The sequence below is a fragment of the Ziziphus jujuba genome, chromosome 2 (assembly GCF_031755915.1).
Source record: "Ziziphus jujuba cultivar Dongzao chromosome 2, ASM3175591v1".
Taxonomy (NCBI): domain Eukaryota; kingdom Viridiplantae; phylum Streptophyta; class Magnoliopsida; order Rosales; family Rhamnaceae; genus Ziziphus; species Ziziphus jujuba.
The window spans coordinates 32,626,779-32,646,810 of NC_083380.1; the positions used below are offsets into that span (position 1 = coordinate 32,626,779).

A 20,032-nucleotide genomic window follows, 5' to 3' on the forward strand; every position below is an offset into this window, starting at 1 on the left:
GCACGATAACAAGATGTTAATACATTAAGAAGGATATTTTGGTAATATAAATTTATATTTATTAAATATTTTTTGTTGATAATATTCAATGATATTTTCTTATATGTAATATTCTAATTCATCTATTTAATATTAAAAATTTTAAATATAATTATTTTTTTTATTTTTATACCATTAACCATTAATTAAATACAATTTTGAATTTGATTATTTTCATTACAATATTTTAATATATTTGTTCATTTTATTTAAAAATAAAATTTTATAATTGAGCTTAACAAGTTACCAAGTTATAAATTGGTTACATAATAATTTAATAAATCGATTTGGGTCTATATATTTCAATACAAAAACTTAACAAATCACACTAAGATGAAGGAATTATAACAAAAATATGACATGACATGAACACGACATAATGCAAACATTGCCAGATCTAGTTATAGGTTTGAGACATCGAGATGGAGGAAATTATTATAATTTATCGAAAATATTGTTTCATTTTTCATGGAAATAAATATATTTTGTATGATTTGTTTATTAGTAAATGAGTCTTGGGTAGAACTTATGATTGCTGAAGAGTATCAATCGCTTCCCTATACATAATAGCGATTATTGAGATTTCTACACGAAAAATAAATTGGTAAAAAGAAACTTTAATTAATTTCAAAAAATTGTTATTTATAGTTTTTAATTAATTAAGTAAAATTGTTATTTTGTGACTTAGCAAAAGATTTAAAAAAAAAAATAAAATTGCTGCCATTGTTGCAAAATCCTAAAATTGCGTTTAAAAAAAAAAAAAGAAAAGAAAAAAAGGAGGAGAAAATTTACGTCATCACATGCTACACAGTGACAGACTATCATTAGTACGTATTTTACAATTTTTTATGCTATGTAATTATTTGTGCACAAAATCAACAAGAAAGAGATTTACCTTCTGCTTATTTCTAAGTTGATCAAATAGTCAAGAATTGGTTGGTTAGCATCTTTGTTAGTTTTATTGACATGACAATATTTATGTATTTTCCTTCTATAACAAGTTTCTCTCTCTCTCTCTCTCTCTCTCTATATATATATATATATATATATGTATATATCGATATATTTTGACACTATTTGTCCCATAGTAGTATGCCCCAACTATAATTGATTAATAATATATATCCAAAATTTTCATATTTTTACTTTACCACAATCTGTATTTATTTTTCCTTCTTTTCTTTTTTATTTCAATTTGATAGTTTTTTGGCTTGACAAAAAATGCAAAACCAGTTCCAAATATATATATATTTTTTGGGTAAATTGGAAAGAAGCGTAGCTGATGAAGAAGCAGTTTTTTTATTGTTGGAAATGACGACGAAGCAGCTAAATGGAAGAAGAAGAATGATAGAGTGAAAACCTTTGGAGAAATAAGAAATTGATGCGTTTTAATTATTTTCTATGAAAAGGGTGTATTGGTATTTTTACACTAAGGATCTTTATTTTCGTAAATAGAGTTGCTTTTCATTAAAGCTTTAATTTATAAGTTATTGGTTTGAATTTCCCCCATCCCTTTTCCTTATTGTAAGGACTGAAAAGTAAATAAATGACCCAACAAGCACGCTAATAATGTAAAAACTTTACATCGTTGAGGAAAAAAGAAGAAGAAAAAAGCCTATTAAGAAAGAAAAAAAGCCTATTAAGTCTTTTTTTATTATTTATTTTTTTATAAAGTAAGCCTAAATAAGTCATGGTTATTTAATAACACAAAGAGTACCACAACGACTCAATTACAAGACCATTGTCAATTAACTAAAAAATTGGTTTAAACATGTACGTATATATCTTACATTGTGCATATATCATTGTTAATTACCTATAGCTGTCTTTAATTAGCTATGTTTGTTTTCACCATTCTGAACACTAAATAATCAAGTAGTACTAAAAAATAAAATAAAATAAATTATATTTTCGTACACTGAAAAAGTATTGGCAGCATGCTTTTCTTATAAGCATTACAGGAACATTCCAAACTTGGGCTGAGGGTAACATAATTTGTTCATTCAATATTTCCTTACACTAAAACAATGGAATCATAATTTGCTTGCAATTCACAGACACTAGAGATCAAGAGGACTGTAATCGAATCAAAATACTCTGCTTTACAGTGCATAGCAAAGCATTATATTTCCTTTGCATTAAGATTCAATTTTTCTCTGTTTTTATACCAGTGTTTCTTCAATTTCATTATATCCGATTGCCTCAAAATATACTCTGCTAATCCTTGTCTATAATATTCAGTTAAAAATATCCAATCCACCTCAAAATAATTCAGTATCCCATCAAAGGGGCCAGAACACTATATTGTAGGGACCCGGAGATAATGTTTTATATAAGTCTTCATAGACCATACCTATATTGCAAAGAGACAAAGACTAGACCAAACACATTAAAAAAATAACCAACAATATGGGGAAAAGATAAAAAGAACATAAATATGGTGGACCACAAAAAGACCTTTCAATAATATTACCCCAAAAAAAAAAAAAAAGTTTCCCAATTATAAATAGTACTGGAAATTCAAGGAAAAAAATACTTACAAAGAACCAACTGGAATACTTTACTCACTTTGCCTTTATACTCATAATCTCTAACAAAAATGAAGAGGGATATGATCAATCAATTCCTCTTGTTTTTCTTGGTGATCCTCTTATATCCATGTCAGTTCGATTCACATTCTCTGCACCTGAATTCCACAACCATTACTTTCTCTAGTTGCCTCCCTCACCAAAGCTCTATTTTACTCCAACTTAAATCTGAGTTTACATTTAAGAAGCATGAATCCTTTGATGGTGGTTATGCAAAGATGAAATCTTGGAAGGCTGGCGGTGACTGCTGTTCTTCTTGGGATGGTGTCTCATGCGAGAGGGCTACTGGTTATGTAATAAGCCTTGACCTCAGCCAGAGTTTGCTTCATGGGTCTCTGCGTTCTAACAGCAGCCTTTTTAGCTTGCTTCATCTTCGAAAGCTCAACCTTGCCTTCAACAACTTCAATTCTTGCCCGATTCCTTCGAAGTTTGGCCAACTTTCAAGGTTAACCCATCTCAACCTCTCTAATTTAATGTTTCATGGGCATATTCCAATATCTCAAATTTCAAGACTCAGAAATTTGGTTTCACTTGATCTTTCTTTCAATGGTGACTATGTTTCTAACTTGTATGTAAGAAGAGGAGAGCTGGGAAGGCTTATCCAAAACATGACCAATTTAAGACAACTTCACCTTGATTGGGTGCAAATTCATTCACCTGTACCGATTCACTTTGCAAATTTATCTTCCTTGACACATCTCTCTTTTCTGCAGTGCAATTTGCATGGTGAGTTTCCAAATGATATCTTCTATTTGCCTAACTTACAGTTTATCCGACTGTCTCAGAACCACAATCTTTCCGGTTCTTTTCCTGAATTTCGATCTGGTAGCATGCTCAAGTTATTGGATCTTTCTTCTACAAAATTTTCAGGAAAGGTACCAAATTCGATTGGCAACCTTAAATCCTTGAATATTTTGATTCTCAGTTACTGCAGTTTTTCTGGGATTATTCCTTCTTCGGTTTGGAATCTTACTGGAATTAAACATCTTGAATTTAACAGTAATGGATTTAGCGGTCAAATTCCATATTCACTTGGAAACCTCACACACTTGGAATATTTGTCTGTCTCAAGTAATTCTTTCAGTGGCAAACTCCCAATATCACTCCTACATCAAGTCAAATATATCGATTTTAGGGACAATGATCTGACAGGTTCAATTCCATCCATTATTTCTAACTTGACGTTCCTTGAGTGGCTTGATCTGTCAAATAATTCATTCACCGGAGTCATTCCTGGTTCTTTATTTAAACTGCCTTCTTTGACGTACTTATCTCTGGAAAACAATCAATTTACAGGCTATCTCAACATCCAAAATGTCTCTAATTTATCCCCATTAGAGCTTCTGATATTAAGTGGAAACAAACTAATTGGACATATTCCATGTTCAGTGTCCAAATTCACAATGCTTTTCTATCTTAACCTTGATTCAAATGATTTGAGTGGAAAAGTCGATTTTAGCATCTTCTCGGAGATGAGTTCGCTTTTTTATCTTGATCTTTCAAATAACAGAGGCTTATTTATATCAAATTTAACCACGACATCTATGCTCTCGAATCAATTTCATGGAATATATTTATCCTCTTGCAACATCAGAGAGTTCCCTATATTCCTGAAAACGCAAGGTGAATTGGAGGAATTAGATCTTTCCAACAATAATATCAGCGATCCAATACCGAAATGGTTATTGAACGTTGGGATAGAGACCTTGCATAACTTGAATCTTTCTCACAACTTCATTGGCGGTTGGGAAAAAGCTCCCTTAATTCTTCCATGGAAGGCAATGTATACACTTGACCTGCATTCCAACATGTTGCATGGTTCACTTGTTGTTCCACCAATGTCCACAACATACTTTTCCATCTCAGAAAATAGTTTGGTTGGAAGAATTGATCCACTGTTCTGTAAATTGAGGGATCTTAGATATCTTGATTTGTCAAGTAACAATTTGAGCGGTGTTATTCCTCAATGTTTGGGGAACTTCAGTAGTTCTCTCTTGGTTCTAAATCTAAGAGGAAACAACTTGAATGGCAATATGCCTAGGACATGTGGGGATAGGAACCAATTACAAACATTGGACTTTAGCTACAACAATTTACATGGAAAGATTCCAAAGTCTCTAATTAAATGCAAAGAGCTGCAAATTCTAAATCTCGGCCACAATCAGATGACTGACACATTTCCTTTTATGGTACAGAGTTTTTCGAAGCTTCAAGTTCTCATTTTAGCTTCCAATAAATTTTACGGTCCAATATGGCATCCACATAGGTTTTTTGGCTTTGTGAACTTAAATATCATTGATCTATCCTTCAATGATTTTACTGGAAGTTTACCGTCGCATTACTTTCGAAATTGGACTTCAATGGAAGAAACTTCATATAATAAGTCACAATTGAAGTACATTGGTGGGGGATCCTATAGCTACTCTGTTACCGTGGTCAATAAGGGACAAAAATTGCTTTACATTAGAATTTTTACTTTCTTCATGTGCATTGATTTCTCAAATAACAAATTTCATGGAGAAATTCCAAGGACAATAGGGGATCTTCAAACTTTAGTCGTGCTCAACTTGTCAAGTAATAATTTTACAGGACCCATTCCACCATCTTTAGGGAATCTGATTAAGCTTGAATCCCTAGATCTCTCTAAAAATAAGCTTTTCGGTCAAATCCCTCAGCAGTTTACTAGACTCACATTTCTTGAATATTTGAACCTCTCTGATAATGAACTTGTGGGTTCAATACCTCAAGCTGGACAGATCGGTATATTTGAAAATTCTTCCTTTGAGGGAAATTGGGGATTATGTGGTCCTCCATTGTCAAAGAAGTGTGGAACCTCTCCTTTACCACCTCATGACAATGAGAAATCAGGTGATTCAATATTATCTGGTTTTGGTTGGGAAGCTGTTGCGATAGGATATGGATGCGGACTCATAATTGGATTGATGCTCGGATATATCATCACCTCAAGGAGCCCATACTTGGTGTTCAAGATTTTTCATGTGACCCCACCTAGGAGACTAGGAGGAGTAAACAGATGGAAGCGCTTCAAGTTAAAGCAGAAGAACTTGGATTCTTGTGGCTAAAGTAAGTGATAAAAATTTTGAATATGGATATATTTGTTCTTATCTAAAGAAAATTTGACATGTCTACCTTTTTTTTTGTGCTTTATATTATTGATGCAGTGATGAAACAAGGAAGCCTAGAGCTTGAAGATGATGCTAGCTGTTGACAAGTTACCATTACTCGGTAATTTGTGTTCTACTGATGGTGTCCCACTTAAACTATGTTTTTTCTGGTTTATTAAGTAATAGTTAATTTTATATTTGTATGAAAACAGTTGCTCAAAACGATGCATTTTATTTTTTCTAAGCTTCGCATAAGACAAATCTTCTTCACAAAGAAGCTTACATTTCTTGCTGCCATTTCTGGTTTTCTCAATGCTTATAAGCTTTGTTGCATTAATAAAGTTCAGTCTCAGAAGTTTTGGAGGTCTTCCTCTCCTCTTCTATTGAGTTTGATGTTTATCCATATAGACCTCCTAATCAATAGATTTCAAGTCTATACTGTGATCTTAGCAAGCAATCCTATAAGCAATACCTTAATCTTTTAACATATTATAATTTGAATTTCTTTTGCTATGCTTGTTAAACTGTTTCAATATTGGCAAGCATGCTTCTCATATGCATTATTACGCACATCTATATGATCTTCAAAGGTTCGAGTTCTGAATATGAGCTGAGAGTAACAGTTACTTTGAAGATGAATCAGGTGCATAGTTCATCAGTCATACTATTGAAATGCATGGATTTCTTGCCCCTGATGCATCTGATAAAACTTGCATCTTTTGCTTCCCTTTTTGTTAAGAATTTGGAGAATCAGTACGGATTGAATTGGAGAAGCTCTTAATAACCTTCAACTTAACAAATTTGAAGAAAATAGAGCTTCATGCTGTTTGGACATCTGTGAAGGTCATACCATTAGGACTATAAAGGTATATTAGTATTCCTACAGCTTTCATTTTATTTCTGTTTGTAAATTAATACAGTATATATGCACTTTGATATACCAATAACAGAGCATATGATAAACCTCATTTTGTTAGCTCATGGAGTAGAAGCTGGTCAAGCATATGATTTTAGTTTGGTTTAGTTTTGGGAATTGGGAAAGAACATTCAGTCCTTCCATATTAATAGAACATAATAAAATAATGAATTCTTAGGATTTACAAATTCTAGATATACCCAGATAAATACTTTCTTTAAATCCCAAAAAAGTGCACTATTTTGATGCAAATATATTTTGATGCAAATATCCTTTCATTCGCTATTTCTTTACACTAATACAATTGAATATCAATTTTTTTCCTTGACAGACACTAGAAGAGGAAACTGTTTTTAAAACAAGCAGCCAAACAGGCCCTAGAGATCAAGAGGACTGTATATTGAATAATTGCGAAGATACCGAAGGAAAATTAACCATCCATGAAGGTTGGCTTGCTAAGATTTTGCACTTGGAACTCTACTTGTGCAGTCCATGTGCATAAAGGTTTAGTAATCAATCTTTTCCTGCTTCTACTTTGTTTTTGTTTCGTGACTATATATAGATATTTCAAGCTTAGACATCAATATTGTCATGTACCTAAAGAAGCTAATGAGTGACAAATCTCAGTTCCTCCTTATAATATATATCAAATGAAGTTTGCCATATATTTATTGCTCTAGAGTATCAGCTGCGTGATTGGAAGAAAGACAATGGGATAAAGGCAATGCAATAATGAAAAATTTTGGCCTACCAAATATTTAATTAGTTAAGTGTTAAAGATAATAACAATTAGAAATGGATATGGAGAAACTAGTCTTTTAAGCCCAGAAGCAGAGAGGTCTCAATCCACACAAGCAATACAGATACAAAGCATACCTATATATTTTATGCTGACAATTGAAGAATTAGGGTACTATTTTCAGAATCCATAACAGTATTTTGTACGTTTATTGCTGAACCAAACTCACATGTACAGATATTATATATACATTGTTCCACATAGCCTACAATGATAATTCTTTATTAATATGGTGGAAGCTACAGATAAATTGCTAGTACTGGACTCTTCTACGTGTGATATATCTCTGAAACATAGTGAGTTAATAAATTATTCTAGGCCAAATTCATATATATATATATATATATATAACGAAAATATTGGTGGGACACAGTATGGCCTCCTTGCCAAAAGATTATTATATAACCCAAATATTGTTGGGACACATTCTTACCCCCTAACCAAAGGATTGGGTGTGGATGAGAAAGAATATGACAAAATAAAAATAAATATGAATTTCATTTGATTAGTTGTCTTGATGCATGGCTTTTGAAGTATAAGAAATGTAAAAGCCATTGTGTTTGGATTTCTATGATATAGAATAATTTATAAATTTGTTTTACAAACTATTTGGTGTCACTAATTTGGTGATGATACTAGCGAGCATTTGAAAGCTATGTAACTACCCTCCTTGTAGATCCCTATCAACAAGACCAACAAAAAGAAAAGAAAAAATGAATTACTATACAAACACAAAGACTACAATTAAGACCCGACTGAAATATTAAATTGACTATAAAATTGCTTTGATAGTTTGTTGGCCCTATAATTTTCTCTTTATCTATGTAGATAGTTTAAGTTTCTTTTTGGTAAGATATGTAGAGTTTTATTCTCAAAAAAAGAAGATACGTAGAGTTTTAGTTAATAATTTATTACACACCTATATAAGTTATCAAGAGCATCTCCTAGAGTACTTTTATTTCTAAAGAGTTTACCTTTAGATGTGTTGTAATGATTATAAAGTCAATAAAAGTCAATCATATTTTAAATGTCCAGGTTTCATAAACTTCAACTTTTATAAGGTTGTTTTTAAAAGCTTATGTAAAATAAGTTAACGTTTTTTTTTTTTTCCATAAAATAAATCTTTTTATGGATTTTATGGATTGATGCTAGGATATATCATCACCTCAAGGAGCCTCATACTTGGTGTTCAAGATTTTTCGTGTGACCCCATTAAGGAGACTAGGAGGAGCAAACAGTTGAAAGCACTTCAACTAAAAGTAGAAGAACTTGGATTCCTGTGGCTAAAGTAAGTTATATAATTTATGAATGTTAATAAACTTATAAAAGTTATGAATATTAATAAAATTATTCTGATTTACAGAATGTTTTACAAGTGTACCTTTATTTTGGTTCATATTATTGATGCAGTGAAGAACGGAAAAGCCTAGAGATTGAAGACAATGCTGTTGACAAGTTACCATTACTCAATAACTTGTGTTTTACTGATGGCGCCCATTAGGTTTTGCTTTTCTAGTTTATTACATAATAGGTAGTTTTATTTTTGTTAGAAACAGCTATTCCAAAAGATGCCTTCTTTATTTTCTGTAAGCTTCACATATGAAACATCTTCTTCTTAACGAAGCAGACTTTTCTTGCTTCAAATGAAGTATAAAGAGGCATAGTCTCTTATTAGATTGTAATGTATCCCATTGCATAGTAACGCATATATTTCCTTTGCCATAGCTTCAATACTCTGTTTTTATGAGTAACGCATATATTTCCTTTGCCATAGCTTCAATACTCTGTTTTTATGCCTCTGTTTCTTCAATTTCATTTAACCGATTTCTGCCAAATACATTCAGCCACTCCTTATCAAAATTATTTCAAATATAACCCAACACATAATATTATTAGACTACAAGTCCTTAGCCTGGTAATAGTTGCAAAAAGTAAGAGGCTAATATAAGATTTGTTAAAGGTTCCCGATATAGGTTTTTCCGAAGTCCTATAGAAATGAAAACTGCAATCTTTAAAAAATAATGGCCATTCTAAGCATTTATCAAAGAAGTAACAGCAAACAAATGTGGAATTATTTTGTGTTTGATGGTGTGAGAGAAACTTTGTTGATAGATTGTTGCATTTTTACGTTCTTGATAGTGGATTCTACTTCAAGTCATTCCTCTGGATGCATACCCAGTTTTAAGTTGAATTACATAGTACTGATATCCAATCAGTTTTTTGGTATTCTTTAGTCAGAAAGCTATACACTAATAATTTCTTATTTCTGTTATTATTATATTTTTACTGCAAGTTTGTAAATAAAAAATGCTTAAGAATTGGATCGTGCTCACAAAACGTTACCGTACAAAAATTATTTAACTAGTCAGACATCATACTGGAAAAGTGGTAATTATCCAGTTTCAAGTAAGAAAGTCTCTCAAAATCCTGTATCAACGCGCTTCGATAGTAACCTCCACCTATAAAAATTGACTTTTATAGTTTGTTTGGAATAGTGAACATCTTCCTTGTTGCATTAACTTATCTGTACTTTCATAAACATATGAGTTCCTAATTCTGTCTCTGAGAGAGGATAAATTTTTTCACCATAATGTCTGTTCTCATCATTTTTTTTTTTTCACTTTTTCTTTTTACAGAATGACAAAGCAAGAAACATTTATGATTGTTTGATAACATTGGAAGGCGTCAATCTGAAATTGGAGGAAGCTTTTTGTTTGTTCCTTCTTGGTGAAGTGTGTTCCTCTTTCACTTCTACAATTTCATATGTCACTTCTTCATTTAAATACATTAGAAATGTCTGGGTTTTAGCGGTTAGGAATATTATTTTATCTGTCTTTCCTTTTTGTACCTCAATGTAAGACTTTGGTTCTATCTTAGTTTCCAGGGTAATCAGGCTGAGGTGGTCGCAAAGGTTCAGCAGCTTGAGTTAAATTCAAATCCTGCTGTGCGAAATTCAGTCCCAGGGAAGGATGTTAACGATGCTTTTGGTGAAAATCAATTGTTGGTGTGTTTTCTTTTGCGTATTGGAATTCTTATATTATGTCATACACCCTACTTGCCAAAGTATATCTCCGTATTGTCCATTTGAGTTTTTATATTCACTCTGAAATTATGGTTACTGAATATACCTTGCTTTGATGGACTATCATACTTGTTTTTCCCTTATGACTATGACTAAATCTAGTGCTCATTATCATGATGCTTTGATGGACTGTTTCTACATGGTGCCACTTCAAGTTAACTTATTTCATTTCAAACTTTATGTTTGTCTTCAATTCAGTACTCTTTCTCATGACAGACTGCACTGAAAATTACCAGGAAAAGCGGCTGAAGGATGCTGTGCTCACTGTGTTTCTAGACACACAGGATTGTCCTCTATCCTTGGTGAGATTTATATTTGATCGAATGAAAAATGTAACTGCTTTTAGTTTCAACTATAATGTTATTTATAAATGCTTGGTGCTTGGTTTTTCAGGTGAACTTTTTTAATGGTGAAAAGAAAATAGCTGGGAACAAAAAAATTAAAGGAGCTCCACAAACTGTGGCTACTATAATTCACAGACTATTGTGTCGAGGGATTTTGAGGAATGTCTTTCTCGTATGAGCTCTTATCAAAATCTAGGTACAACTGTCAAGCAGCTAGCTCCAATTGATTTGCAAAGTTCATTGATGTTGGACAGAAATAGCAACGGAAACAACAGTGGTGCACCATCTGTTCAATTGAAAAGAAATATTCGCATGCACCATAATAGAGCTTGGGAGAGTTGGTTATCCCCAGGGGATCTGGTCAATAAGTTTAACTTCCATTGCAGCACTTGGATGCATTGTCTTTGCTACCGTTAAGTTAACAAGGATGAATATAAATGAGAAGAGAAGTGCATGTTGGGTCGCTAATAAATCTGAGACATATCCAAGTTCCCTTGCGTGGACAACACGGTGGGTAACAATGTAGTTCCTGCTCACATCAATGGAAATGGAATGGGTAGCAGATTTGAGAAGCTTATAAAGGAAACTTATAATGGAAAGAAATTTGAACCCAGCAAGAAATCGACCCAAAAAACAAATATATAAAAATCGTAAAGACTTTCAAAAATCAGTCGTGGAATGGCTTCGTAGTTTACATGGGGTTGCCGGCGGAACAGGGCAATGATGGCCGACTGATACAACTACTTTTGCTGTATTGCACTCTTAAAATTCATTAAAATCATCTTTTTGTCTTCTTTTGTTTTTGTTTTTGTTTTTTTGTTTTTTTGTTTTTGGGCAAATAATCTTCTTTTTTTTCTTTTCTGCTAAATAACCTCCACTCTTTTGTCTCTAATTTGTTGTTCACGCATTTTGTATTTATTAGCTCTTTTATTCATAAAGGCTCTCTTTAAAAGTTTATTCTTTATAATCAAAAGCTTTTTTTTTTTTTTCACCAAATTATGGGTGGAATTTTCAAAGATTCTTCAGCAAACCTCTTTTATACTAGGTGATGAAACAAAGATTGTTAGCTAAAAAAAAAAAAAAAAAAAATAGTGTATATATTTTTCTTTTATATATATATATATATATATTATTTATTTATTATAATAAAAAAGCACTAGAAGTTGTAAAGAATAATACAATTACCCCAAAAAAAAAAAAATCAATGTAGAGAGAAAATGAGTAGAAAATATACAAAATCCTCAACAATTTTGTTATATTAGTATTTATTCCCATGCGATGCATAGTATATATAAACATAATAGATGATATAACCATAATAGATATTGTTAAATATAATCTATAATAATTAATTATATTTAAAAATTTATTTAAAAGTTTTATTGCTAATAAATATATTTAATATTTTTTTTTCTATTTAATTTTTCCATCTAAGGAATTTAAATTCAAATTTAAATGCATTTATATAATTTAACTTAAATTCAAATGTATTTAAATAATATTTTCCATCTATGAAATTTAAATTTCAATTCAAATATATTTTTTGATTCTTTGCAAATAATTAATTTTCATATATTAAATACTCATAATGTAATTTAATTATTTATTATTATTATTATTATTATTATTATTATTATTATTTATCCTATAGATATATTTTACCTTATAATGTAAATTATTTATGAAATTCAATTAAAAAATGTTTATCTATTTAATTTTTTCCATATACAAAATTCAAATTCAAATCCAATTGTATTTATATAATTTAATTCAAATTCAAATGTATTTATATAATATTTTTTATTTATGAAATTAAAATTAAAATTCAAATATATTTTTTAATTCTTTGTAAATAATTAATTTTCATATGTTAAATTCTTATATTTAATTTAATTAGATAAAAAATTGAATTTAAATGAAATAATAGTATTCTCTATATCTCTTCCATTATCTAATATGGTAATTATTTTAAGATTGGAGAATTTTTAAGGTAATTTTATATTTGAATTTTAATTTTTTTAATAATTTTAGAGGGAACAAAATAAACATGAGGATGATGCATGGTAAACAATTTTACTAACTTTTTTATCTTTATATATTATATAGATTACTATTATTATATTATTATTATTATTTTTATTATTTATCCAATTAAATATTCAATAAAAATTAATTGTCTCACTTATTTTTAGTTTACGTGCATATTTGATCACGAACTCATTTGGGGCACCCTTTTTCATGCATTTTAAACTTTCCATTTGTGGCATCTATTTTTGTTATGATCCCAACAAAAGCAAAATAAGAAGAGAATTAAAAAAAAGGAATTTATAGACAATAAAATAAAAAGGGAAAAAATTAATGTGTTTCACTATATTAATATTTGATATGTGATTTTCTTTTAAAAGGAAAATTTCAAAATAGTATGCTAAAGAATAAATTTATAGAGTATATAAACGTATACCATGACCATAATAATGCCTTAAAATTGAATTATAAGCTGATTTATTTTACATATTTTCATAGGAAATTATTCAAAATGGGGCCTTAGTATTTCCTTACATTCTCATTCCTTAGCTATTTTTTCTTCTAGTAAGATAATTTCTTACATTTAATAAGAATATTAAAATTCTGTCAGTGGAAAGATCTAATTAAATACTGAACACAAATATAATTTTGGACAAATCTATTAATCAACAAATTTATGTGACAAACAATGCTTACAAATCAAATAATCATGGAAAAAAGGTGATTTCGTTGGTAAAGTTTTAAGATTGTGATTCTTATTTTCTGCAAAATTTATTTCCTTTATCTGAGGCATAATATGGAAGCTTAATTGATTTTGCTTTTTCAATGGCATCTTAATAAGGAAAAAAAAAATCAATAAAGAAAACTATTATATATTTTGGAGAAATCTATGCATCAATAAATTCATGTGAAAAACAACGGTTATAAATCAAATAATCATGGAAAGAGATGATTTCATTGGTAAATTGATATTTATCCTCAAGCAAAATAATTAAAATTTAAATAGTTTTAGGATTAATAAATAGGTCAATATTTTCCTCATTAATAGTTAATTTTTTTATTTTATATTTATATTTTTTGAATAGCCATTATTAAAATATATAATAGGTCATAATTCTGTTATAATATATATGTATATATTTAGGCCATATGTAACACCCCGTCCCAAATCGCACCGGAATCCGTGCACGTTGATCGTTGACCAAAGGGGTCAAAAGTTGACTTTTTGACTCGGTGGGAATTTCGAGATGACTAGGGTACCGTGGCGAAGTGCACGATGCCACGAGTTCGTAGACTGGTAGCACGTCGAAAACGGAGCTACGGTTTGAAAGTTATGGACGAAACAAGTTGCGGTCCAAACTGTCCAAGGGGTGCTGGAGTTGACTTTTTGTTTATGGGGAATTGAGCTTTGACTCATGCATGGTTGTGAAGTGCTCGTCGATACGAGTTCACAGACTAGCGGCACGCTCAAAACGGACATCCGGTTAAAAAGTTATGGACGTTTGAAGTTTACCGGATACCGTATTATTTTAATGTTTTTTTTGGGTCAGTGAACAGTGAAATGCCACGTGTCGGCTTCTGATTGGTCCACGTGGCATGAACAGTGTCACGCAGGATTTTAATTTTGAAAAACTCTCGGGGAAGAGAGAGAAAGAGAGAGAAGAGAGAGAACGAGAGAGAGGAGAGAGAAAGAGAGAGAGAGAGAGCCACCGCCGGCCACCGGAGTTTTCCACTGTTCCGGCCGAGTTACTGTACACGCGCCGGACAGAAAGCTTGCCCACCTCATTTCCGGCAAAACCTCCAAGTTTCACGGTGAACGGCCGCCGGACGCGCCCGGATCGGACGTCCGAAGTTTGGCGGCGATTTTTCCCCTCCACCGCCGGCCACCGCGAATCGGCACTGTTCCGGCCACACGCGCCTGACAGCCTTGATCCTCTCCTCAAGTCCGGCCTACCCACCAAAAATCACGGCCATCGGACCACCGACGCGCCGGGATCGGAGCGTTTTCCGGCGAGGGGTCGAAAATCTTCAAACGGTGATTTCTCCGCCGTCCGACCTCCGTTTTGCTCACCGTCGGTCCCGTTGGATTGCTCTCCTCACGATCTACAAATCTGCAAAATTTCACAGCAAACGGCCACCGTCGGAAAATACTGTTCCGGTGACGGTTGCCGGTGACGTGGCAGCCGCCGGAAATTACTGTTCCGGCGAGTACCCGAAAATTCCGGCCAGCTCCAGTCCGCAGTGTTCGACCTCCTGAATCCGAATCCGGCTTCCGTTTCCACCAATTCACGACGGTTTGGGAGAATTGCGGAGCCGAAACTCGAAAAGCTTTCCGGCGAGATTCCGACCCCGTCGGGTTCGATCACCGGAAAGTAAGACCGAATCCGTGATCCTCATCACGCGAGCTTCGATTCGGTATATAACTCGTAACCCTTAGATTTCGCTTGGTGTTCGCTCCCCGGGTATCCATTTGGGAATTACCCGAATAAAATATTAATATTTTTGGTTTGTGCACTGTGGTTGTTTAGGTGCACGCGCGAGTAGTGGAGTGGATCCCGAGGAGGATCTTAGTTGATTTGCGCTCTCCAGGTGAGTGACCCACCTTCAAAAATTATTTTGGGCAATTAATTAAATTTAATTGGTATTTAATTTAGTATTTAAATTATGCTCATGTGGTGTGGTTTAATTATGGTTTTAATGCGGTTTAATTTAATTTATTTGTTATGCATGAGCAAGGTATGTTTCAGTATTAATTTTACGTGGTTTCAAATGTGATTTCTCGGGCATAATTGGGTTAAATATTTTATGAAAATATTTGTTTAAATTTTATAAATTATGCCCGCGGTATTTTTATGGTTGCATCTCGTGTTTCGAGGAAAATTGTGGTTTGTTGATTATCGCTGTTTCGTACCGGGTTGTTTGAATAAAAATATGTGGGATGGTGTTTTGTGAAAATATGGTATACTTCCCACGGTGGTTTTTGGAAAAACGGTACGGTTGGTTGTTATTGTTTATTTTTAGACGCACTCATACAGTATTGGTGTTCTGGTGTATGGTGTATGGACACGTGGTTTAGCACGCGGTTATTATATGGTTTAGCGTGCGGTTATTACTTCACCCGTGAGTTGCCATTGGACCGTGGGCAGGCAAGGTTATTGTTGCGCACAGCCGCCCCCCTCCTTGGCCGGGTGATGGTTTTTAGCAGTCGGTACTGTCGGGACGCCGAAGTGACCACTGCAGGTTTCTCTCTTTAACCTCCCGCCAGTCGGTGCTCGGGACGCTGGGTATCGGAGGGCATCACCGGTATATGGTGTGGTGCGTCAGGTGTAATTGTCGGTGTAATTGCAAATAATGGTTTAAACCCCAAAGGTGTTCAAAATTTATTTATTATAATTTATTATATTTTTATTATATATTTGGGGTATGTATTTATTTAATTGTTGTTGTTAAATTATTTAATCCCTTGGTTTTTGGGAGGTATGCACATTGGGTTTTGCGAAAAGGTTTTAAAAAGGGAACATTTCAAACGGAGCGATTGGTGAGAGTTTTGAGGGAAATCATTATTTTCCAAAGGTTATTATTATTTATTATTAATTGTTGGTATTTGTTCCACTCCTTAATTATTATTATTTTATTATTATTATTAAAAGGTGTTCAGTAGTTCGGGTTACTCACGGAGATGATTAGCATCTCACACTCTTAAATTCCGTTCCCTTAGGTGCAAGTGGTGGTAGACGTTCTTCCGGAGCGAACCAAGTTTTCCGCTGCTGTTGTGTTTCGAGAAGTTTCTTTGTACTCTTTCATTTCAGTGTATTATTTCTTTTCAGCCTTGTTGTATTTCTGTTGTTTAGCACTTCTTAAAGCTCTGTATACTATTGGAATACTTTTGTTTTATTTATGCACTGGACTGTTGTTGCTTTGAGAAGTGCTGGAATTTGTGGAATCAGTTTGTAGTTTGTGGGAGGAATAAGGGGATGTTTTTAGAACTGTGTTTTCAGTGCAGGTAATTTGTGGTAAGTAAATCCCTTAGGGGAGGCTCTGTCGGATTTTCCTTTGGAGGGTCCGGTAGGGTTTCCCTGGGATCAGGGCTGTCTAGGGTTCCGGGGAAGGAATTCTGGACGGGTCCTGACACCATAATTCCATTATAATATATATTAGGCCATATATATACTATGCCATCTAATATTGGGCTCTGTTATAATATATATGTATATTTGTTAAATAAGATATTTGGTAAATATATTTGGTAAATAAGATAAAATCAAATATTTTATTTATTTTCAATTCATTTCAAAATTATTACCATATATAATTTTATTAATTGTTTGATAGTTATGGATATTTAAATCAAAAATTAATTTTATACATATTTGGTTATATTCATAAAAAATAAAATAATGAATAATAAATAATAACTAATAATAAAGAAAGTAAAATAAAAATAAAAATGATGTTTTTTGAGGGAATTCGAAAGTAAGGTATGCTGACACATGGTGCATACATTTAATAATGTCTTAAAATTGAATTATAAGCTAATTTATTTTACATATTTCATAGGAAAATATTCCAAATGGGGCCTTAGTAATTCTTTACATTCTCATTCCTCAACTTTTATTTCTTGTGGCAAGATAATTCCTTACATTTAATAAAAATATTAAAATTATGTTGGTGGGAAAATCTGATTAAATACTGAACACAAATATAAATTGGAAAAATCTATGTATCAATAAATTTATGTGACAAATAATGCTTATAAGTTAAATAATTATGGAAAAAGATGATTTCATTGGTAAAGTTTTGGGATTATGATTCTTATTTTCTGTAAAATTTATTTTCTTTATCTGAGGCATAATGTGGAAGTTTAGTTGATTTTGTTTCTTCAATGACAGTTTAATAAAGAAAAAATAAAAAAACCAATAATAGTAACTATTATGTATTTTGGAGAAATCTATGCATCAAATTTATGTGATAAACAATACTTACAAATCAAATAATCATGGAAAGAGATGATTTCGTTGGTAAGTTGATATTTATCCGCAAGTAAAATAATTAAAATTTATATAGTTTTAAGGTTAATTAAATAGGTCAACATTTTCCTTATTAATAGTTGATTTTTTATTTTATTTTTATATTTTTTAAATAGACATTATTAAAATGTATATTAGGTCATAATTATGTTATAGTAGATATGTATATATTTAAGCCATAATTCCCGTTATAATATATATTAGACCATATATATTAGGCCATCTAATATTATGCCATATATATGTATAATTCCATTATAATATATATGTATACTAATTAGGCCATAAATATATATTTGATAAATAAGATAAAATCAAATATTTTATTTATTGTCAATTTATTTTAAAATTATTACCATATTTAATTTTATCAATTGTTTGATAGTTATAGCTATTTATATCAAAAATTAATTTTATATATATTTAGTTATATTCATAAAAGGTATGGTAATGAATAATAAATAAAATAAAATAAAAATAATGATTTTGAAGGGAATTTGAAAGAAGGATATGTTGATATGTGGCACATACACTTATTCTTTTGTATATTATATAGATTTTAACTAATGTTAATAAATTAACAATGTTTTATTGCGATTATTAAAAAAATTGCTTATAAATAAATTTAATATTTAAAGTAAATATTAAGCGGAATGATATTATGTATAACATATATTACGTATATAAAGGTATTTATGTAAAAACAAATAGAAAAGCCAATTAAACCAAAATCAAAATTTAGATGTCAATGAGGGGAAAAAAAAAAAATTAGAAACTTTAAAAAACTCTAATGGTACACATTAAGAATAAAATTTATGTACTCTGGTTTATAAATTTATATTTGAAAAAAACACTTGATACAATTAATTGAATTACTTATATATTTAAGATATAAATAAAATCCATTATAGTTTAAGTAACATCACTATTTTAAAAAATGAATAAATAAAAAAAAACGAATATTTTAATTAGAAACTTGTTATAGTAAGAATTAATTAGATGAAATTTTATTTGATAGTTTATTCTGAAAGCAGCAAATATTTATTTTTTTAGTAGTTTTAGAATATGATATAAATGATTTTAAAAGGGGTAAAAATATTTTTTCTCATTTTTTTATCTTAATTATCTTCTAAATATTATATTATAATAGTGACATAGAAATTTATAATGTATTAAATTAAAATAAATATAATATTACAATAAAAAGTAAACTGGGCACTTTATATTTAAAGAGTCAAACTCAATCTTCATATTAAAAAATTAATATAAAAAATCTATTGAAATTTTGATATGATAGTAGCTTGTGACCTCTCTAGTGGTAAATGCAAAATTTGTCAATTGCATTATTGGTTTCAAATTTAGTACCAAAACTACAATTGACAAATTTTGATGGTTGGCTCCATTATAATAAAAACCATTTAATATTCAAATTATTATAATTTTGCTTTTAGTTAATAATATTTTTAATATAGTAATGCTATTTTTTAGCTTGTACTTTTGAAAACCAATGTTAAAATTTACTATTGATATTAATATTTACTATTAAAGAGTTGATTCTAATGTCTAGTTTTAGAAATACAAATAAAAAAAAAATTTTGACATTAAAAATGCTTTTTAATAATAGGTGAAAGAAGCTCTTTTTTAATTATTTATTTATTTTTAACCAAAGAGGAACGTGGATATTACTATTTACAGTAAAAATGGTCCTCTCTTTATTATGTAAATACAGAAGACTATATTTTAATCTAAATTTATTTATATATATATACACATGTGTAATTAATCTTCCAATGGATTTTACATAAAAATCTTTATTACTAATTCTTGAATTGCTTTTAGATTTTTATTTATTGATGTATTTGTTCAGAATTTATAATAATCTATTAAAATACTAAAACATTATGATACCACCTTATAAAAATCATTTTGTGAATAAGGTGTATTTGTTTGGAATTATTTATTTTGTTTTATTTCGCTGGAACTAAATGAGGTGAGGACTATTATCTTTTTAGTCCTTCATGACACAATCATTTTGTGAACAAGGTAATAATTCCATTTAGATACTCTGTAAACTACAGGGAATTAAC

General features: G+C 30.9%; 1 protein-coding gene across 1 annotated transcript; it reads left to right on the top strand.

Annotated features, from left to right (window-relative positions):
- The first annotated feature begins 2,651 nt into the window (after positions 1-2,651).
- Positions 2,652-5,873, top strand: LOC132800635 (receptor-like protein 6). Its single transcript, XM_060814796.1, has 2 exons — positions 2,652-5,711; positions 5,810-5,873. Exon 1 carries the CDS (start codon positions 2,846-2,848, stop codon positions 5,708-5,710), a length of 2,865 nt encoding a protein of 954 aa, XP_060670779.1. The 5' UTR covers positions 2,652-2,845; the 3' UTR covers position 5,711; positions 5,810-5,873.
- The last annotated feature ends 14,159 nt before the right edge of the window (positions 5,874-20,032 follow it).

Excerpts from the sequence above, each read along its gene's own strand:
- LOC132800635 (XM_060814796.1), top strand. The coding sequence starts at position 2,846 with ATGAAATCTTGGAAGGCTGGCGGTGACTGCTGTTCTTCTTGGGATGGT.